Source organism: Callospermophilus lateralis, chromosome 9, assembly GCF_048772815.1.
Source record: "Callospermophilus lateralis isolate mCalLat2 chromosome 9, mCalLat2.hap1, whole genome shotgun sequence".
Classification (NCBI taxonomy): Eukaryota; Metazoa; Chordata; class Mammalia; order Rodentia; family Sciuridae; genus Callospermophilus; species Callospermophilus lateralis.
This window is the reverse complement of record NC_135313.1, coordinates 55,524,775-55,549,153: the sequence shown is the minus strand read 5'-3', so window position 1 is coordinate 55,549,153 and position 24,379 is coordinate 55,524,775. Positions and strand designations below refer to the sequence as shown.

At 32.3% G+C, this 24,379-nt stretch overlaps 1 protein-coding gene across 1 annotated transcript in view; it reads right to left on the bottom strand.

Annotated features, from left to right (window-relative positions):
* Positions 1–24,379, bottom strand: part of Lnpk (lunapark, ER junction formation factor) — a 68,279-nt gene that overhangs the window by 5,443 nt on the left and 38,457 nt on the right. Inside the window, exons 9-12 of the mRNA XM_076865892.2 lie at positions 14,790–15,002; positions 5,340–5,445; positions 4,099–4,169; positions 2,971–3,141 (exon numbers count right to left, since the gene is read on the bottom strand). Of these exons, the coding sequence (XP_076722007.1) occupies positions 2,971–3,141; positions 4,099–4,169; positions 5,340–5,445; positions 14,790–15,002 (561 nt within the window). The remainder of the gene's footprint in view (positions 1–2,970; positions 3,142–4,098; positions 4,170–5,339; positions 5,446–14,789; positions 15,003–24,379) is intronic.

The following is a 24,379-nucleotide window of genomic DNA, read 5'->3' as shown; positions in this document are numbered from 1 at the left end:
ATCTTTATGTCTTAAACAAACATACGAGAATATACTATAGGCAAGTTTACATTTTGAGAAAACTGAACATAATTAAATATAAACAAAAGCTTAAGCTTTTAGGACCTGATAAAAATGTTCATTATCAAATAGTTCTATTTCCTGTAGCATAATAACAAAACTACTAAAACCAGAACTTTCCCTTATTCAACATAACCTAACAGTAACAGTATTTGCATAAAAGAAATAGAAACCAGATTATCAAGATGAATTTAATTTTGCATAAATTTTACTATTTTTAATAGTGTTGATTAGATGCCATAAGTTTTATTAGTAAGTTATTCCAGTTGAATAAAAATTGTCTTCCACTAAAGTAATTACATGAAAACTTCTAAAATAATTATATGAGACCTATACAAACACAACTGAGCAATGAAAACACAATATTAAAAATTTTTAAACATGTTGGCAAAAAAAAAAAGTCACCATACTTGCATACTAACAATGTAGAAAAACATAGTATTCTAATGATTACCATATCTAACAAAAAGAATGCTACATATCAGATATCTTAGAAAGCACATTTTTTTAACAAAGTCAAAACTTTAGAATAAACAACATTAATATTACCTAGCAAAGATTTCAATATTACTGTATTATCATTTAATCATAAAAGAAATTGAGGAATCTAAAAGCAGTTCATTTTTCGGCATACCATATCTAGTATGCTCCCAGACAAAAAAGATAATCCGTATCCCTAATTTCTTGTTTTTTTCTTATCTGTCACCAAAGCATCTGGATACATAAGTTCTGGCGGGGCAGGGGGGATTACTTTTAGAAATTACTTCTATCTAGTAATTTAAATGAGCAATTAATGCAAAAAATTTCTTCTAAGTCTCTTTGATGAAAACTCTCCAAAATTCCATATGTTGTTCTAAAGAGTGATACAAAGATTGTAAGAGCCTCGTGACTCATCCTAAATAAAATCTTCTAATATCAGAATCCAAACAAAACTCAATTTCGAACTCTTGTGTCACAGATTGGGAAAAAAAAAATTTTTTAAAGGTTCTTCTACTAATTTTAGATCATTCATATAAACGGTTACTGATATTTGTTGAAAGAAGAGTTCAGACAGAAGAAAGTTACTTTTTGAGTTCACCTGTAAATATGATAATTTAACCTCTACAGTTCCTGCTACCATCAAGAATCTATTTCAATATTTTACAATTACAAAAATTAAAGCAAGGAAGTTTTTTTCAGTCCTCAACTTTATACATCATTGAAAAATTTAGAAATCAAAAATCTAAGCTCCCAGCTAACATTAGCTGCTGCTACACAGAGCAAATCATTGAGATGACATAGTCTTATTTAATAGTTCAATTTAATTGTAAGGGTACACCACAGGCATTCAAAACAAATGCAGCTTCACTTGTTCACCAAAAATACTTCCAGAAATTACTTAAGAAATCCAGCTTGGAACTCATAACTGTATCATAGTATGGCAATAAGAGTCTTGGAAAAAACTTTCAATCTTCTGGATAGCCAAAGAAGAAAAAGGTGCTTGTAGCCACTTTGATGAATCCGAAGAGAAGTACTACTACTCAGACCCTGCCTCAAATTTGATCTTCAACTATTAACATTACCTTACTGGGGTTGAATTTGAGCCAGTTAGACTTCATTCCGGAGATTTCAGACAGAAAATGAGACATCTGGGATATTGTTCCTCCTAGATTAGATGAGAAGGAAAGGTATAGCTGGATGTTTGCTAACTATCTATATTGACCTTAGCAGAGAAGATAAAGCATGGGACCCATTATCAAGATTTTTATTTCACGTGCTGCTTTTTCTTATCTTTTCTTCCTTTTCTTAATCCCAACTACTGGCTTTTGAATATTCACTTTAGCTTTCATAAGCAAGTTTACTCATGGAAAAGACTTCATTTTTTTCCTTTAGGCATCTTCAGTATGAAATCCTTTAATTTTCAGTTCCAAGAGATTGCAATGGCAAGGCTGATGATTTGCTTGTAACAGCATGCAGCTCAGAGCGTGACTTTTAAGCGGGGGAAAAAAAAAATTGACCGTGTGTTTGGAGTTGATGCTGTAGACTTGGAGAAGATGAATGAATTGATTCGATGTTGGAAGTATACAGGTCTCTGTCATAACTATCTGTATTGAAATTTGTTTAGATATTTGTTAGTAAGCCAAAAGCCAAGCCTAATTCAACACGCATATTTTAGATTCATTCTTCAAAGTCTAAAAATATTCTCAAATCTTACATAAAACTGTCAGATCTTCGATCAATATAAATGTTCACAAAACTTCCTCAAGAATTCCTAAAGCAGAATTGCAAGATGAATTCTAAAATACAAGTTCTGATAAAGTCTGTCTCTGTAAAATAAGGTTGAATTTATATCAAAGACTGTTAATCTCATAGACCTCTATAAATTGTTTCAATGAAACAGTCCTGTTGACATAGTCATTCAAAAAATACAAACACAACTTTTCAATTCCAAAGTTTCCTGCTTTCCAGTAATTTCTACCAATTCAAGTGGTAGACACCTATCTACTTTACCACTGTAATCCCAAATTTTCAAAGTATTTCATAATTATAAATAATTGTTTCATAATTCTAGTAATCTAATTTACTCAGATAAATTTTTCAATGATCCCATGAACACATTACCAGTCAAATTAGTTTTAGAAAAGTTTACTCCACAAACAATATTTATCTAATTGGTGCTATATGCTGCATATCACAATATAACCTGGATTTTAAAACTGAAACACATCATACCACTTACATAGGAGGACATTAGAGCAAAACTGACATGTGCATGCTGCAAAATCTGGTAAATTAATCCACTGTTATCTCTAAGCATTATGTTTTTATTATGGTTAAACAGCATACATTATTAGTAAGATGCCTCGTGATTTGTGCTCAGCCAGACTGCAGCAGTAAGAGACAAAAAAAATTTAATTCACATATCCATACCTTCACTGAGCTGGTTCTCTGATGAAAGCATACTTCCTGATGGTAAGGGACCAACTGAACTTGAACCTTCCACTCCCTGCCTCTTCTCAAAACTAAACTCTGGAAGCCTTGGAGCCTGGGGTCTGGTTTTTCTTGCAGGATTCAGGAAAAAACAGTAGGCACATCGAAAAGCTGCAAAAAAATTTTTTTTTAAATAAGCAAAATCATAAACCAAAGAAAGTTCAAAGACTAATCAGATAATTCACAAGATTACTTTTGTAAACAAAGAACCTTTCAAAAGTTATTTATACCATTTGAAATTCATGTTGTTATTATTTTTATTTTTTATGGGCACTGGGGATTGAACCCAGGGTGATAAACTACTGAGCCATATGGCTAACAGTTCTTATTTTTTGAGACAAGGTCTCACAAAGTTGCTTAAGGCCTTACTAAGTTGCTGAGGCTGGCTCTGAACCTGTGATCCTCCTGTCTCAGCCTCCTGAGCTGCTGGGATTACAGGTGTGTGCCACCACGTCCAGAAGATTCATGTTATTTTAATCACATCATGGTAAGTTTTCTAAACAAAGTTATTTTAAAGCATACCTCCTATTATTATTAGAATGAGAATATTGATTCCAAAGCAGAAAAGACTATGCTACTAATGATTTAAATATATTACTGAATTTGTATTTCTAGTCAACAGAACATTAGATATTCTAAAATCTAGAACCCTGTTTATTTGCCCAAGAAAATGCAGTATGTCATATTTCAGAATCAAAATTTATAACAAATATTTGATACATGTCTGCACAAGAGAATCATCTGGGAACTTGAAAGAAAATGCTGATGCTTAGACCCCAATTAAATTGGATTCTTTGTTGGTGGGTCCGAGGTATCATAATTTTTTTAAAACTTTTGGATGATTCTGAAGCACATTTAGTTTGAGAAAAACTCGCTTAGTCACTGTATATTATATGAAGAAGAAACGTTAGTTGTCTTCCCTGCTTTGCTCTGGGTATTAAATAAAGACAATATGCCCAGCCAATGTATACAAAGACAAAATCTAAAATAAAATGGCATTGCATAGGAAGTGGCATAGAGTAAAATACTTGAGTAAAATATTATGTCTCACTGCCCAATAATTCTTACCAATGTATTCAAATTCTTCCTTCAAAGCCATGCCATTATGAGAAAAACACTGCTGACATATAAGTGCATACCTACACCAAAAGGAAAAATAAACATAACAGTCACAAAAACAGGCAAAGTCACGGGAAAGGCTATTTGAGCCATCATGGCTAATTTATATTTTAAAACAACTAAACATGCTATAATAGATTAGATACTACTTAGAATATCATAAACAATACTCCTTAAAAGCCTAAGTTAATCTAAGCCAAAGTCTCAACCTTTTTAAAAGATAATTCATATATCAAATTAAAAATAAAGTGAAGAAATCCTTATTAAGTCAGCAGAAACATATCTGATAACAGTACACTTAAATTCCAGTGTTTCCCAATGTATATTCTTGGGGGTCATAGTTTCCAAATTTGTAGTCAAATATGTTTGGAAAAGATGGAACCCTCTTGAAGATTCACAATGAATATAATTAAAACCTCTGAGAAATCTTGCAATAAAAAATACATTTAATTTTATGTAATTTAGTCCAAAGTTAACTTCTAGACAACATCATTCCTATACTTTTCTGTTACACTTATAAATCTACTATATATATTGTCTGTTCTCTGAACATCTACTCAACAAATAGTTGGTTCAATCCAAAGTAATTCTGTTCTAAATAATATATAATTTATTTGTTAACATTAAACTCTGGTGTCTTCTATTAAAATGATAATATTAACTCATAAAGTTGTATCTACTCTACTATCCAATGAATACTTTAAGTTTATGCTAAGACAACTGCTCTGCTCATATCACATCTATCTTCCTAGAGTTATAATTAAGATAATAATTGGAAAAATATTTTGATAACTTTAAGTGCTAAGTACATGTAAATGATTTTCATTATCATTAAAACCATTACCATCACCATGTCCAGTAATGACACCTACAAAAATCCATTTTTACAACCTACCAGGTTTTCATTATTTTTGTGATTCAAGTTTAAACATTTCAAAGAAAGAATTCCAGTTCTATAAAATTAATCTTTTGGGAGAGTTAATTTCAGTTTTTTACAAATGGATCTTATTTACACTACTTTGTCCAAATTCCTAGTAAAACACAACTGAACACATTATTTTATACAAAACTCTATTATGTTCTAAAAATCAGGAAATGGGAGTCACAAAAGTATAACAGCTCGTGTGTGTACACACACATCCATACCAATATTTTCATCTTCCTTTATCTACCACCCAAGCAAACATTACCTGTTCTGTGGACCATCACCAACTAAATATTCAACAATCCTATCCAGAGCACCTCGTTCTCGGGGAAGAATGGGTCTTGCCAAAGGTGGACCTGGAGGATGAAGGCCTATTAAATAAATAAATATGCACAAATAAAATTTATATGAATAAGATACAAATAAAATTTAATTCAATTACCAAGAACTACGTATGCTTGCTAGAACTCTTTTGGAAGATTTTAACAAAACAGTACAATATTAATTCTTATAAATCTCTATAAAACACTTAAATTTTCATTAAAAATACTATACTACAAAAATAACTATTTAAATATATGCTATATCAGCAACATAATTAGGAGATAAAACCATGTAAGATTCTATACAAACTAATTTTTAACACACCCAAACTCTTAAAGCCCTGTAAAAATAAATTAGAAGACTTCCATTTTATATTCTAAAAGAGTAACAAGGGTAAGAGTTACCACCCCATCTAAAACACTATGCAAAATATAGGAACTAACAGACTATTAAAAACACAAGATAACAGGCTATGTAAGTTAATGTTTCTTTAGTGACTAAAACAAAATATGCCCAACAATTGCCTCAGTTTACTGCCTACAGGGTTTCCAGGAAGTACGGCAAGGAAAGTAAAACCAGAGAAAGTACAGCAGTTACAGCAGTTCCCAGAATTGAGAAGAGAGTACTGGAACTCTGGGGAAGCCAGGGCAGCTCGGGTTCATGTGAAAGAGTACCAAAGAAGAGAGATGGAACAAAGATAGAATACTTAAAGATCTTCAAGAGGGTCTCCCAGAGTACTAGGCAGATTAATGACCAGTGCATGCATGTGAGGAAACTACCTCAGACTAGAAGAGCCAACCAAAAAGATGAAAGAAATTAGTACTCACAAGGACAAAAATTACTGCCTATTAAAATAGCTACAGTGGAAAATGTAACACACAGGTCAATGGGCAAAGTATTCAGAAGAGTTTTGTAGAGGAATAAAAAAATTTTACTTTGGCACCAAATCAAAAATTACTAGCCATGCAAATAAACAAGAAAATAACACCCATTAATAAGAAAAATTAACCAAAACTGGCCCAGAAATTGACAGCTGATTGGTCAGCAAAAACATAAAAAACTTATTTTGTCTTATCTTCCACGTTTGAGAATCTAAAAGAAAGATTCAATATGTTAAGTAGAGACTGGAAAAAAATAAAAACATCTAAACTCAACTTCTTCAAATGAAAACTACAATGTCTAGGATGAACATTTTACAGGAAAGAGGTGAACAGCAATTTAGGTATTGCATAAAAAAAATTGGTCAACTTGAAGATGTAGCAATAGAAACCATAAAGAATTTTAAGGGAAAAAAACATCAGCAAGTTGTGGGACAACCTCAAGCAGATATAGATATAAAATATACACTCAAAACTGAAAGAATTTATCACTAGTAGAACTACTTTATAAGAAACAACAAAAATCAGGCAGATGGAAAGTGACAACAGACAAAAAGCTGCTATGTGAAGGAATAAGATGCATCTGCAAAGGTTACCATGTGGGTAAACAAGGACACTTTTTATTATGGGATTATAATATACATAAAAGTAAAATGTGTATCAATAAAAGCACAAAGACCAGAAGAGAAGCAAAGCACAAGCAAGTTGTTGTTAGATTCTCAAAACTATATGTGAAATGGTATCATATCATTTGAAAGGGTTTGTGATAAATTAAAGATATACACTACAAACCCCAAAACAACCATTAAAAGAACACAAAAAAGTATTATAACCAATAAGACAGCCAATAAGATTAAATGAAATTATAAAAGCTAACCCAAAAAAAGGCAGAAAAAGAGAAAAGGGTAACAGAAAACAGAAGGGAAAAACAAAAAAACTCAGATGGAACATTTGAACTCAAACCCAAACATGTAAACATATAAATCATTATATTAAATTTATGTGACCTGAATATCATCTTAATGAAGAAACAGATTATAAGAATGGATAAAAACCAAAAAGAAATAGATAAATACACAATTTTACTTGAAGATTAATATTTTTCTCAATAATTGATAAAATAAGCAGACAGAAAAAAAAAATCAGGAATAATACAGAACACTTGAACAACTACTAACTTCACCTAACTGACATTTATACCTACTGCTCTACCTAAAAGGGACACACTGTATATTCTTTTCAAGAAAACAGAAAACATTTACCCATATATGACATTCTGGACATAAAACAAGTCACAGTATATTTAAGAAGATTCAAAGCATACAAAATATGTCTTCTGGTCACAACAGAAATTAGGACTCAGCAACAGAAAAACATTTGAAAAATCACTAAATATTTGGAGGCTAAATAACATACATCTAAAGTAACCCAGGAGTCAAAGCAAAAAAATCAAAAGTATTATAAAGTATTTTATATAATAAAGTATTTTAACCAAAAAAAAATTTTTTTTTGATATACAGTTAAAGTAGTACTTAGAGGAAAATTTATAACACTAAAACCTGTTTTTAAGAAGATACGTTCAAAATCCATGATTTCGGCTTCATTCACAACTTCAGTTTCTACCTTAAAAAACTAAAAAAGAAGAGCCAGGCATGGTAGCACATGCCTGTAATCCCAGTGACTCAGGAGAATGAGGCAGGAAGATCGCAAGCCAGCCTCAGCAACTTAGTGAGAGGCCCTAAGCAACTTAGCAAGACCCTGTCTCAAACAACAAGCAAACAAAAAAGACCCTGTCTCAAAATAAAAAAGGACTTGGGGATGTGGCTCAGTGTTAAAGCACCCTGGGCTCAATCCCCGGTACCAAAAAAAAAAAAAAAAAAGAACAAAACTAAAAAGGAAGAGCAAATGAAACCCAAAGGAAACAGAATAGAATATTAATAAAATAAAATATATAAAAAATAATAGATAAAAGCTGGTTCCTTTAAAAAAGATGAATAAATTGACAAACTTGTAGCCAGACTAATCAGAGGGAAAGAGAAAACATTCCAAAACACTTGTATCAGAAGTGAGAGAAACAGTACTGTGGTTGTAGGTCAGTGGTAGAGCACTTGCCTAGTACGTGTAAGGCACTAGATTTGATCCTTAGCACCACATAAAAATAAATAAAATAAAGCCATTCTGTCAATCTATAACTACAAAAAAAGAAATTTAAAAAAAGAAGTGACAGAAACAGCATAACTCCAGATTGTAAAAATATTAAAAGAAATATTATGAACAATGTTATGGCAATAAATTCTAAAGTTAGATGTAACATTCCTTGAAAGACTACCAAACTACCAGATCTCACTCAAAAAGACACAAACTATTTGGTTTGCGAAAATTTTGTCAAGAATTGTTACATTTTGCACAAAACTCAACTCAAAATGGATCAAGGACCTAGGAATAAAACCAGAGACCCTGCATCTAATAGAAGAAAAAGCAGGCCCTAATCTCCATCATGTGAGTCTAGGCCCAACTTCCTTAATAAGAACTCCTATAGCACAAAAATTAAAACCAAGAATCAATAAATGGGATGGATTCAAACTAAGAAGTTTCTTCTCAGCAAAAGAAATAATCTGTGAGGTGAATAGAGAGCCTATATTTTGGGAGCAAATCTTTACCCCTCACACAGAGCACTAATCTCTAGGTTATATAAAGAACTCAAAAAGCTAAACACCAAAAAAACCCAAATAACCCAATCAATAAATGGGCCAAGGACCTGAACAGACATTTCTCAGAAGATGATATACAATCAATCGGCAAATATATGAAAAAATATTCATCATCGCTAGCAATTAGAGAAATGCAAATCAAAACTACTCTAAGATTTCATCTCACTCCAGTCAGAATGGCAGCTATTATGAAGACAAACAAAAATAAGTGTTGGTGAGGATGTGGGGAAAAAGGTACACTCATATACTGCTGGTGGGACTGCAAATTGGTGCAGCCAATATGGAAAGCAATATGGAGACTTGGAAAATTGGGAATGGAACCGCCATATGACCCAGCTATCCCTCTCATGGGTCTATACCCAAAGGACTTAAAAACAGCATTCTACAGGAACACAGCCACATCAATGTTTACAGCAGCACAATTCACAATAGCTAAACTGTGGAACCAACTTAGATGCCCTTCAAAACATGAATGGATTAAAAAAATGTGGCATATATACACAATGGAATATTACTCAACAATAAAAGAGAATAAAATGATGGCATTTGCAGGCAAATGGATGGAGTTGGAGAAGATAATGCAAAGTGAAGTTAGCCAATCCCAAAAAAACAAATGATGAATGTTTTCTCTGATATAAGGAGACTGATTCATAGTGGGGTAGGGAGGTGTAGCAAGGGAGGAATAGATGAACTCTAGATAGGACAGAGGGGTGAGAGGGTAAAGGAGGGGCCTGGGGTTAAAAATAATGTTGGAATGTGATGATCATCATTATCTAAAGTATATGTACGAAGACAAGAATTGGTGTGAATATACTTTGTGTACAACCAGGGATATGAAAAATCATGCTCTATATGTGTAATGCATTACACTGTCGTATGAACATTTTTAAAAATTAATTTTAAAAAATGAATAAATAAAAAAGGAAAAAAATCTGTTACATCTTGGGCTGGCGTAATAGCTCAGTGGTAGAGCACTTGCCTAGCATGTGTGAGGCACTGGATTCGATCCTTAGCACCACATAAAAATAAATAAAATGAAGGTATTATGTCTGCCTACAACTAAAAATATTTTTTAAAAAGAATTGCTGCATCTTATGTTCACATGTGATATTATTCTACAGTTTTTCTTTTAAAAATTGAATTTTCAGTGGGATAAAAAAAGAAAGAAAAGAAGATCCTTTTCCACAAAGGAAACACTAAGCCCGATGCTTCAATTGGTAAATTCTACCAAACATTTAAGGAAGAGGCAATACCAATTCCATACAAACTTATCCAGAAAACTAAAGAAGAGCTATGAGGCTAGTATTATTCTGATGCCAATACCAGACAAAGATATTTAAAATTATATATGAAATTATATATAATATTATTAATTGATCTGTAATATTACAGACCAATATACCTTGACATAAACATTTTTAACTAAATGTTAGCAAACTGAAAACATAAGGACCAATGAGATCTATCCTAGGAAAGCAATGTGGTTGAACATTTAATGTTCAATATAATTCACTACATGAACAGATGCTAAAACAAAACAAACACAATATGAACATCTCAATAAATGCAAAAAAAAAAGGATTTTAAAAACCCATCACTTAACAACTGAACTGGCACTTCCTCAACCTGATAGTTATTTATTTAAAAGCAAACACACAGGGGCTGGGGATGTGGCTCAAGCGGTAGCACGCTCGCCTGGCATGCGTGAGGCCCGGGTTCGATCCTCAGCACCACATACAAGCAAAGATGTTGTGTTCGCTGAAAACTAAAAAATAAATATTAAAAATTAAAAAAAAAAAAAAGCAAACACACAGAGCTAAAATAATGGGAATGGTGAAGAGAAATTGCCTTTCCCTAAGATCAACACTAAGATAAGGATGTCTACTCTTCCTCACTTCTATTCAAGATTGTATTGAAGGTTCTAGCTAGAGTAATAGGGTAAGAGAAATAAATAAAGGAAAAGGAAGGCCAGATTGGAAAGGGAAAGTAGGACTTTCTTTATTCACTGACAATGTGTCTAAGTAGAAAACACTGTTATCTATACAAAATCTACTAGAACTAATAGTGAGTTTAGGAAGGTTATAGGATATTAGATCAACATACAAAAATCAAGTATTTATATACTAACAATGAACAATTAGAAATAATTAATTGCAAAGGCACCAAAAATATAAAATGATTAGATATAAATTTGGCCCCAAAATGGATAAAACCTATACACAAAACTATAAAATATTGGTAAGAAAAATTAAAGACCTAAATAAATGGAGAGATATACTATATTTAATAAATAAGATAATATCAAGAGACTAATGGGGAGTGGAGAGTAGAAGACTAACAGTTTATGTAATAATTTATATTAGATAAAAGTAATAGGAATCTTATATTTTCTATGTGGCTCCCAAGTCTGTGGACCAAAAAAAAAAAAAAAGTTTGGCTTTTTTCTATTTAAATAACAAACAAAAGTTTGTTTTTTCAAAAACATTCAACCATTCAAACTTCATAAATTGTGACTCTATGACCTCTGAAAACAATTATTTATAGGAGATATTCTGAATTGACAGACAACACAGAAGGTACTGAAAAGAAAATGAGAGAATAAAATGTGATGTTTGTCTTTATAAAACAAGACATAATGAACATAAAAGTAAGGTGGATAGCAATGAAGGTTTACGCAGAGACCTCAAAGGAGACTAAAATAAAATGGGACCTTCTTGGAACAAGTCTTGTGATACAAGAATACAAGGCTTTCAAAATGGCTGTGACAAAAAACTATAATGTATTCAAGACTGGCTTTAGAGTAGTGATACTATATTAATATCTTAAAGGAACAAGATTGTCATTGAAAAACAAACTTGAATGTGGACAAAATTTCAACCTGAATAAGCATACCAAATTAGATTTTTTCCCTCAGTGCTGGGGGTTAAACCAAGGGTCTTTTACAAAGGCTAGGTGAGCACTCTACCAATGTAGTATAACCCAAGCCCCCAGATTAGATTTTGAAAACATTTAACCAATTCAACTTGCTAGAATATTTCAGTGAATATGTCCACAAAGCAATCTGGATATATAAGCCAACAGATACATAAAAATATCTTAAAGTCCTTACATACTTTTAAAATAATGCATCTTCATACTCAAGCTATTATAGACAAGAGTAATTAATACAAATATCAAAAACCATCATTGTAAACATACTGGTCATTTTTACACAGCTTGGCAAATTATCAAGTACCTGCTGGTTATTAATTTTCAAACATATGGGAGCCCTGTGGTAATACACATCAAATTGATTCTCTTTCACAAATATGGTATAATGAAAAAATGAATTATTAATCTTCTCTATAATAAATCATTTAACTCATTCATATTTTTGGCAATGTACAATGTAAACAGTCTTTCGCAAAGAAACTAATTGGAAACTTTAGGAAACATGTTTTATTTACATTCATGTGAAATTTAGGTCATCGTTCCTTCTGTAGCCCTATCCTTACATATAAAATACGGCTCTTACAATTATATAAATAGCTAAATTTTTATTTATTTAAAACTAGATATACAGGCTGGGGTTGTGACTCAGTGGTAAAATGCTTGCCCAGCATGTGTGGGACACTGGGTTTGATCCCCAGCACTGCATTAAAAAAAAAAAAAAAAAAACTAAACAAAATAAAGGTATCAAAAAAAAACTAGATACCCAGATGGATATAATTCATGTACTCATGCCAAAAAAAGTTCATTAATCAACCAGAACTTTAATTTATAAATCATGGGTATCCAAACTAAAAAGTAACAACTGGAAAGATGAGTGATTTTCAATCAATTTCAATCAATTTAACTTTTCTCAATTTCACAAAACTATGTCTGCCTCATAGTGATGTCATGTCAAATTTAAGTTTTATTTTAAATTCTTTAGAAGCTATGATTTGTATACATTTCATTTGTAGTCATCTTGTTTATAAATTAAGAAACAAATTTATTTATAAATTATTTCTAAATACAAATATATAGTTGTTATAAATAAACACATAAAGCTAATCCAAAATAAGGTGGGGGGAATTAATAAAATAGAAGAATAGAAGAAAGACTAGTTAAGTAGACAAAGGAGAATTAAAGAAGGAGAAATGGTATAAAGACAGTAGAATGAATCTAACCTAATATTCCTCTGTGTGTGCACACACACACACACACACACACACATATATATATATATAAAAATATACCACAGTGAATTTCACCATTATATACATCCACAAGACATTAATTAAAGGGGGAAAAAACTATAATAGCAGAACAATCACTAAAGTACACGGATGGGAATTGGGGTGAGAGAAAGATGGGGAAGGAGAAGCACTGAGGCGTGAATTAGAGCAAATTATATTCCATGCTTTTATAATTACGTCAAAATAAAGTCTACTGTCATGCATTACTAAAAACCAATAGGAATACTGAAAAAAAATAAAATAAATCATAATTATTTTTACAAATTTATTATAAATATATAATTGATAAAAATAACCATAAGTATTATATATTATATTTAAAATATAAAATATGTAACATAAATATATAAATTATAAATACATTGTAATCTTATAAATATATCTATGTTGACATATTAATATAAAATATTGTACTGTTCATATTTATAAATGTACATATATTAATACATGTACATATAAAAATGTTTATAAATATAAATATCATAAATGTTTCCTATTCTAAAATCTTATGCTGTAATTTTTTTAAATAATTTTTTAGTTGTTAATGGACCTTTATTTATATGCAGTACTGAGAATTGAACCCAGTGCCTTATACATGCTAGGCAAGTGCTCTACCACTGAGCTAGAACCCCATCCCTTATGCTGTAGTTTTTAAAGGAAAAAAGGCAAAAAAATCTATTATAACAAGCAACTGATTTTTTATTGATTTTATTACATAAATGCCAATTATCTGATACCAACTAATGCTATGCCTGTCATCATCATAAATTATGTTAGTAATTAATCATGAATATCAAAGTAACCCAAATTAGAACTGAATATCCTAAAATAAAATAATTTATTTTCATTGAAAAAAAAATCTAACATGGTACTCTGTATAAAATAATGTGAAGTGCTGAATAAAGCAATGGACTTCCGTGTCCCAACCACACTCCAAAAATAACCACAGAGTAATATATGCTATGCTGTAGAATGGAATCTTCTCCTATAGGTCTACCAGACTGAAAAAAAAAAGAATCTATGCAATAAAATAGTAAAGGCAAATGTTAATAGAACTCTATAGAGTATATACCAGAAAATAATAAGGTTCCATGACTTTAAAAGGGGGGAAGGGTGATCTACTAGTCCATATTAACAACAGTAACATTGGAAACCAAAATGCAGGACTATGCTTCCTGAAATAGGTTGTCATATTTAAGAATGTATTGCCAGAACTAGCAAAGAACATGAATACTTTCCAAAAGTATTCTCTTCTATCCCTATTACATATAAATATGAACCTTCTAAAGTTGAATATAAAAAGATATGCTAAACTATTGACTACAGAATACTACAAAGTTTTATTGCCATTTAAACAAAGAAGCCATAACAGTTAAATGAGCTCAAGAAATAGGTTTCAGTATCACAAGGTGCCAGCTGTAAAGAGTTATGGCTAATTGAATATGGAACTCCTGCTTAATCAGATAACTGCTCTGCTATTTCCAAATGAAATGCCATTTCCATACCGTCTGAAAATGGCCTGTTTTATTGGTAACCAGAGAAAACAATATAAACTGTAAATAACATTAAGTGCTCTGTTTACCCATTCCAGGCACTGAAGTAGCAGGGGATCCAAGACGTCTCGGTAACACATTTGATGATAGGGCTGGAGTAGCAGTTCTTTCTGGTGGTCCACCAGGGGCTGAAGTGTCCTTTGGTGGTCCAGGAGATACCGGAATTTGTGGAGGAGGTCCCTGATTAGAGGTTGCTGGTGTTGGAGAAAGGTTTCTTTGTACTGCAGTTCGCTGACGAATCTCTGAGAAGTGTAAGTATATACAAGATTGAATATTCAACATACCATATTTGCCAACATCACAAATGACACTTATTAAAATTCTATGGTACCAAAAGGTATTCTAGGATCAAAACTACTTGGAATGAGAAATCCATTCTGAACCTACAAATGGACATATTTACACATCAAACCTTGATATATCTACTCATCATCACCTAATTATGTCATGTTTGTTTACAGTAAACCTTCCTAACTATAATAAAAGAAAGTTTATCAAAATTAGTAGAAATTCCAATAGCAGACTTGTTTGTTAAGATTCAAAAATAAGAATAATTTTAAGAAATAAGTGACTGCATATATTATGGAATTATGAAAAGAATAAGTAGTCACAGAAATGGTTTTTTAAAAAGTATTCTTTAGGTACCATGCCTATTCTAATTTATACATTTCTAACTTTTTGCCAATATTTTAATATACGAAAAGTTGTATTCCATATGAAGTTTCATCATAAATAAATCTTAACTTTTAATTGTAAAAATTATAAGATTCTTTGTACAGGTCAGCAAATGTGCCAATTCCAGGCTGCCGCCTGCTTTTGTAGTTTTATTGGAACACGGTTCCACTCTCTTGTTTACATACTGTCTCCAACTGCTTTCAAAGAGTTGAGTAGTTACAAAAGAGACCATATGATTCTCAAAGCCATTTACTACCTGGTCTTTTACAGAAAATATTTCATGACTCAATAACATAAAACTAAATTCTAACATTCCCCATTCCATCTAATATGCTACTTGAATGTCGGCAGTAAGATCTCAAAAAGCCCTTTATAACTTTTAAATACTATGTATCACATTAAATTTTTACAAATTCTGAATTAGTGGGCCGAAACTAAAAAAGTTATGTTTTAATTGGCATGAAGAATAAACATGTATACTTCAAGAAGATAAACACTTAAGAGTTGGATTCAGATAATTAAAGACTTTTGTGAAAGGTTCACTGAAAGTATAGCTCCAGTGTCAGCTTTAAGTCCACATCAAACTAGTCTATTAACTAGTTAAGGACCTTAATAGTTAAGGTTTGGTTGAAATCTGGCTCTAGCTACATGACCTCAGATGGATTGCTTTGATAAACCTATTTCTTTATAAAATTATGATAAGATTCTTAACCCATAAAATTATTTTGAGGATTAAATAAGATAATGTCCATTCACTAATAGCTGACATTTACTGAATAGTGTTTTCACACAACTAGGAATTTTCTTTTTCTTTTTAGTTTTTTGCAGAGCTGGGGATTCAACCCTGGGCCTTGCCCGTACAAAACTAGCACTATACCTCCAGCCCTTACTAAGTTATTTTCAAATTATTTCAGTGATAATTAGTAGAACCAACAAATTTTCTATTGGTTCATAATTCAGTTTCTAATCAAGCCATTTGCAGTTGCACATTAAGAAAGCCATTAAATGTGCACAAGTTACTGAAATCATATTAATATTTAATAATTTAAATTGTTAATTAAGAAAATAAGCCATCGAATACTATAAATAATTTTTAGTTAATTTTCAGGTAAAGCATACCTCAAAAACCGACATTTTTATTTAGACAAATAAAAATTCAACATATAATCAGAGACTATACTGAAAGTAGCTGTTATCCTTTCACTTCTTTTTTTTTAAAAAAAAAAAGGAGAGAATTTTTTGATATTTATTTTTTAGTTTTTCAGTGGACACAACATCTTTGTTTGTATGTGGTGCTGAGGATCGAACCCGGACAGCATGCATGCCAGGCGAGTGCGCTACCGCTTGAGCCACATCCCCAGCCCTCCTTTCACTTCTTGAATAAAGACTTAAGACTTTGCTCTGAATGAGCATTTACTCTGTGAAAATTAGCATAGACACTCTTTTAATATCAATTGTATGCTACTAAAAGGTAAGATCTATAACTAATTAAAAAATAACATCATATCTAGTGATCCATAAAAGAGACTTAGCTTAATGTTTCTAAATCTAAATTTAGGCAAAGAGAAAAAAAAAATGTTATAGAAGAATCAAGAAAGGGAAAATAGTTTTATCATTTACAAAGAAAAAGCAAGTAACAAAGGTTTACAATTATCAATAGTTTTAAATAGCTAGAAATACAGTGCCAAATCTATACTTGACAAAATATTATGAAACAATTATGAATTATGGAATTATGAAAAGAATAAGTAGTTATTATCTACTTTTAGCTACTTGTCATTCACAAATGTTTTTATATTAAAAACAAAAGTTCCTAACAAAGCAGACATATTGTTTATATTCAGTATTTCCTACATTCATATGTAAAATACAATCCTCCAAAAGAAAATTACCAAGCAATCTACATCAATGGGGCAAAATATCATAACGTGTATTCTATAAGGTTAATTCTTTACTAGAGAATGTCTGAACATTCTCAATGATCAATCAACAATTCAACAAAAATCATATTTGCTAAGTATGAGGACATGTCTACAATGGCTTTAAATAAATATTAAGCAAAAAAATAAAAATGAGATTTTAAAAATCTACGTTATATTAAAAAAAGAAAGACAACAAAGTTTAAAATTATGATAAATAGCATAGTTATGGAAAGCAAACTTGTTCAAACTTTCTTCATTTTAGCTCTACTCTTTTGTAGTTCTTGAGCATGCAGGCTTTTCCAAATTAATGACATCTCTCAGTTTAGTTTTCTCATAATGAGAATACTTACCTATTATGATTGTTGCAATGAGAAAATCAACACATAAGAGCTTAGATACAGCACACAAAAAGTACTTAATAAGTAGTACTATTAATATTAGTAGTGCAAATCTAAAGGTTCCAGAGATTACAACAGATCAAAAGCTAAGCAATCTAAAATTTCTAAAGCAATTATTTAAAAATACATATAGCCAGGCACACTGGCACACACCTGCAATCTTGACTATTCAGAAGGTTGAGGCAGGAGGATTGCAAGTTGGAGGCCAAGCTCAGCAACTTAGCAAGACTCTGTCTCAAAATAAAGGGCTGGGGATGTACCTCAGTGGTAGTGTGCCCCTAGGCTCTGTCCCCAGTACCACAAAAAATAAAAAATAAAAATCTATATAGAGACATTAATTTAGACACTAAATGTTTTCCAAGTTATTTGTGACCTTGTTAAAAGTGTAAAATAATGACTTATTTTAAATTGAAGTGCAAATAACTCTAGTTTGCTATTAAATAATTCTTGAGATGAATGTTAGACAGTATAATTATTCCTTTTTTTTTTTTTTAATGCTGATCTAGGCATCTGCAACAGTGACTTCAATATCAATTCCTGGCTCAACACTTATAGAAATAATCTGCTTAATAATTTCAGAAGGAGCAAGTCAATGAGTCACTTGTGGATTCTCACCTGGAAACAATCTCACAAAGCATTTTTCTTGTAGTAAGTCTCAAAGTCCTATTAGGCATCTAGGTGATATCCTGACTTCTCCTTCTACCCACCACTTTCCAAATCTAAAACTGCCATCAAGTCCTGTCAATCTACTCCTGAGTTCTCTCTTAACTCATTTTCCCCAGTCAATTAGAATGCTGTAATTTTAGTGCAGGCCTTTCTCTCTTGTCTATATTAAATGATATCCTAACTTGCATCCATGTCTCAGCTTTGTTCTCTCTTCAATCCATTCTCCATGATACCAAGAAAAAGTGTTCTTAATCTAAAACTCAAAGCCTAGAGCTGGACGTGCAGTTCAGTGGCACAGCACTTGCTTAGCATGTGCCAAGTTTGATCCCTAGAACCAACAACAAAAATAAATTAAAGTCTCCAGTGGCTTTCCATGCTGCATATAAATAAAGTCTCACCACATAATATTGTACACAAAGTGTTTTTTTGATCCCTTCTTCACATGAACTCTACCTCCCTTTTTCAAGGACCAGGATCTATTTGCAGTTCCTCAAGGTACTGAGCTGTTTTTCTGTCATTGCCCATGAAGTGGTACCTTTACCTAAAGAGTATTTTCCCAACCCTGTTCTCATAGAAAATTATAGTGATTTATTGCCTACCTTCTACCTTAGTATAGTCCTTAGAACACTAAGACTATTTATTTACTTATATATACTATTTATTTATTTATTTATTTATACCCCCTTTTAACCAAAAACTAATAGGCAGGAACTGCATCTTTATAGCAGCTGCAAAGTAACTGACAAGAGTATGGAATTTTAAAAAGTCTATGAAATGAATCTACTTTTCTCCTGCTTTTCAGTTTTAAATTTCTAACTGCATGTTACCCTACATACATGGTATGAAAAGCAGCATAATGGTCTCCCAAAGACATCTACATCCTTATCCCCAAAACTTGTAAATATGCTATGTTATATTCAAGAGGAATTAACATTGCAAATGAAATTGAAACTGTGAATTAGCTGAATCTGTATTGCCTGCTGCATTGAGAATCTCATCCTAACTTTATTTTAAAAGGCTAATTTCAAGCAGATAATCTGCTAATATTAGGGAACAGTGACCTGTGATCACAGTTATTCAGAAGGTTGAAGCAGGTAGTTAGAGGCCAACCTCAATAATTTGGAAAGACCCTGTCTCAAATAAAGTACTGGGAATATAGTTTAGTGGTAAAACATTTGCCTACCATGCTCAAGGCCCTGATTTAACCACTAGTAGCAACAACAAGAGAGAGAGAGAGAGAGAGAGAGAGAGAGAGAGAGAGAAGGAAAGAAAATTTTTTGCTAATACATGCCACTTGCAAGACTTTAGTTGAGTTTACCTTTTTGTTGTTGATCTGTATTTCAAAAAAGAATAACATATTTTTGCTTTATAGTTCCTCATCTCAATGTTTCCTTTTTTTGTCACATCATGATATTTCTGGTCTGGGTTGTCTTCTTAGCTATCAACTTTAAACAACCTGTACCTTTCAGTTCATCAAGGTTCTATTCACAACATTTAAACAAACTTTGGAAATGCTAAAAAATTCTTTACTTTTTATTTCCTTCAACTCAACACATTAAGCAACCACTATGACTAAAACACTATGATAAGCACTGAAAAGGAATACAGAGTTGCACATAGAGACAGTAAGCAAAGACAAAACAAAGTCACTAAAAACTTTAATACAAGGTAAATGTCAAAAAAGGGAGCCAACAAAATACTATAGAGAATCCAAGAAGAGGAAGATTAAACCCAACGATGAGACAAAGAAAGCATTCATGGTGATAATGTCACTTGAGACAAAAACTGAAAAATGTGAATAGAAATGCCTTTATTACAGAATGGCAATTATCAAGAATACAAGCAATAATAAATGTTGGTGAGAATGTGGGGGGAAATGTACACTCATACATTGCTGGTGGGACTGTAAATTGGTGCAACCATTATGGAAAGCAGTATGGAGATTCCTGAGAAAACCTGGAATGGAACCACCACTTGACCCAGCTATGCCACTTCTCGCTTTATACCAAGACTTAAAATCAGCACACTACAGTGACATAGCCACATCAATATTTATAGTAGCTCAACTCACAACAGTTAAACTATGAAACCAACCTAGATGTCCTTCAACAGATGAATGGATAAACAAAATGTGGTGTATATATATACATAATGGAATACTACTCAACCTTTAAGAAGAATGAAATTACGGCATTTGCCAGTATATGAATGGAGTTGGAGAATATCATGCTAAGTGAAAAAAGTCAATCCCCAAAAGGCCAAATGTTTTCTCTGATATGTAGATGCTAATCCACTATAAGGAGAACAGAAATACTTTGGATTAGGCAAAAGGGAGTGAAGGGAGGGGAGGAAGTATGGGAATAGGAAGGATAGTAGAATGGAAGGGACATTAATATCCTATGTGCACATATTACTGACTACACGACCCATGTGATCTTACATCATGGACAACCAGAAGAATGAGAAGTTATGTCAAAATGCATTCTATTGTTATGTATAACTAATTAGAACAAATTTTTTTAAAGAATTTTTTTAAAAAAGAAATACCTTTGTTACTTGTATTAAGATGCATGTTGCAGTTTTTAAATAAGACTCCAAACAAATTGGGATGAAGAGTGTCTATGTGCCTTTCCTTTAAATCTGTGCTCTGGAACTGCTTGACTAAGAAAATAAAACTGCCAATTTCCGGAATTACTTAATGTCTATTAAGCTGCTCAGTCTGAGAATCTGGCTACTATGTGAAGAAGCCCAAGTGATCCCACAGAGAGGTACATGTGGAGAAACAACATCTAGCACCAACTTTCCAGCCATGTGAATAAAGCATCAGGATGATAAATTTTCCAATAAAATAGCCTCAACTTACCAAGATGAGCTGCCTCCACCCAACCCTAAACAAACTGCAAATTTAGGAGTAAAATAAATGAACAATGTTTTAAGACATTATGTTTTGGGATAGTTTGCTACACAACAGATAAGTATAATAGTATAAACTTGAATTTATTTTATGATAAGGTGTTTTCCAGAATCTCTTTTTAAACATAAACCCCAGAAAAACAGCAAGATATTAAGCATCCTTCCATTTGCCATAAAGAACAAAAAAGTTTTATGATTTTTACTAACTTTTCACATATGCTACAGAATAGGGATGAGTAAACTCTAAAAACCTATTTATATAAGAAGTTGTAATCCGTTTGCCAAAACCATTAGATTTTTCTGCAATACTACAGTTTAGATACAGCTGTGGCAGAATACAACTGACTTTTGCTAATTTAATTTAGTAAAGGTCCAAGTTATACATAAAGAGAAGGGTATGACTTCCTTTAAAAAAAAAAACAAGATGGTCTGTTAAGTATTCATTTTTAGCTTGTGATGGCATCCTCTAATAATCTGAGCATCCTCCTATTTTATTCACTCCTCTGTTTATAATTTAGTCCTAGAACCTTGGGCACCTACAATAACTATTCACCTCTTAAAATTAAGCATCCCACTCTCAAATTAAACTTGTCTTTTCAGCTTACTTTCTACAACCCCCAAAGGATCTGTTTTCATTAGTTATTCATTATGAAGGGGTCAACAAACTTATTATAAAAAGGCCTAAGGATGAAGATTTTAGGCTTTCCAGACCACACAAGATCTAACTATTGCATATTCTTCTTTGCTATTTTTAAGAATGTTTAAAAATGTAAAACCTTTAAGCTGAAGAGCCATTTTTTAAAAACCCACAACTTTGGCCCACATTTGCAAGATATAGTTTTCTGGTTCTTATAAACAGCTTTTTATTGTCCATCATCCCCCCTCATGTCCTTATTTCCCTCATGATTTTCTCAAATTCCATAATCCACTGTTAAAATCATTCCCTTGCATGTAACTTCACCTCCCTGCCCTGCCCCTTTATCACTGCCTAATTCATTAGTCAACATCTCAACCCTGGTTAAAACCAACCATCTGCCTACTCATTCCTGCACCCATAAAGGTGAACATAAAAAAACACAGTCATGCTTTAAATTCATGACCACTGATTTTAAGCAGTTTTTAGGGCACTCTGGCACTCTACATCTCTTAATTATTCTCTCACTGTCCTAGAGAATTATTTCATACAGTTTCTTCAAGCTCCCAACTATATCTCCCCCAACTTTATTTACCTTCACTAAAGAATCAGATACACTCAGAAAACAATTCCCTCCACCTAACTATATCTGTTCATGTTCTCAGTCTGCCCTTATTACTCAAGAAGAACTGCCACACTCTTATCAAAAGCTAACTTGTATATTTGTAAACTATATCACACCTTCTTTCACCTTCTCATGGACAGCTCTCAATAAACTGTCCCCATTCCCTCTTATGTCATCAATTATTTCATGTGCTCTGGGCCATTCCTAGTAGCACATAAATATGGTATTATTTCTTTCACACATTATGCTTACCCAGGCACACAAAATGCTTCCCCCTCCAGTCATCCATTTCTTCATTCCCTTTCACTCAAAAGATTCATGTCTTTCATTGTCTTGAACTCTTCTACTCCCATCCTTTCTAATCAGGTTCTTGCTCCTATCATTACACTAAAACTGTTTATTGTAAAGTCACCAAGGATCTCTACATTACCAAAAGTGTTGATTTTGGAAGTATTCTGAGCAGAGGACTGACATGACCCAATATTATATCTTAAAGGAAGCTTAATGTTTAAGAAGAAGCTCCAAAGAGAGCAAAGATGGAGTCAGTAATAGAAAGCACCAAAGATAGCTTGGACCATGGTTAGTAACATTGAAGGTATTTTCTTTTAAGAAATTAATTTTTCTTATTTTAAAACTTAATATAATCCCCCTAACCAGTCTAAAGTAGATTAATACATCAGATTTTATATATATGTGGAAAGTCGAGCTCAAAATATTTCCTGAGGGGCTGGGGTTGTGGTTCAGTGGTAGAGCACATGCCTCGCGTGTGGAGCTCTGGGTTTGATCTTCAGGGCCACATAAAGATAAATAAAAGTACCTTTTTCCCCAAATCCTTGCCAACACTTATTGTTGTTTGTATGCATAATAGCTGCCATTCTGATTGGAGTAGAATTGCAAATTGGTGCATCCAATATGGAAAGCAATATGGAGATTTCTTGGAAAATTGGGAATGGAACCACCATTTGACCCAGCTATCCCTCTCATGGGTCTATACCCAAAGGACTTAAAAACAGCATACTGCAGGGACACAGCCACATCAATGTTTATAGCAGCACAATTCACAATAGCTAAACTGTGGAGCCAACCTAGATCCCCTTCATTAGATGAATGGATAAAAAAAAATTTTGGCATATATACACAATGGAATATTACTCAGCAATAAGAGAATAAAATCATGGCATTTGCAGGTAAATGGATGGAGTTAGAGAAGATAATGCTAAGTTAAGTTAGCCAATCCCAAAAAACCAAATGCCAAATGTTTTCTTTGATATAAGGAGGCTGATTCATAGTGAGATAGGGAGAGGGACCATGGGAGGAATAGATGAATTCTAGATAAGGCAGAGGGGTTGGAGGGTAAGGGAGGGGCATAGGGTTATTAATGATGGGGGAATGTGATGATCTTTATTATCCAAAGTATAGGTATGAAGACACGAATTGTGAATATACTGTGTATACAACCAGAGGTATGAAAAATTGCACTCTATATGTGTAATAAGAATTGTAATGCATTCCCCTGTCATATAAATAATAAATAAATATGTTATGCAAAAAAAATGATAAAACAATAAAACTTAGGTATAATTCTTTAAAAGTAGAATGGAATTGTGATAAAACTTAGAATTTTTTTATTGGTTTGTTTTTGTTGTTTTTTTTTTTTTAATGTGGTGCTGACGATCAAACCCAGTGCTCACACATGCTAGGCCAGCATTTTACCACTGAGCCACAACCCAGCCCCATAATTTAGAATTTTTTAAAAGCTAAGAAAAAATTCAAAACAGTAATTTAT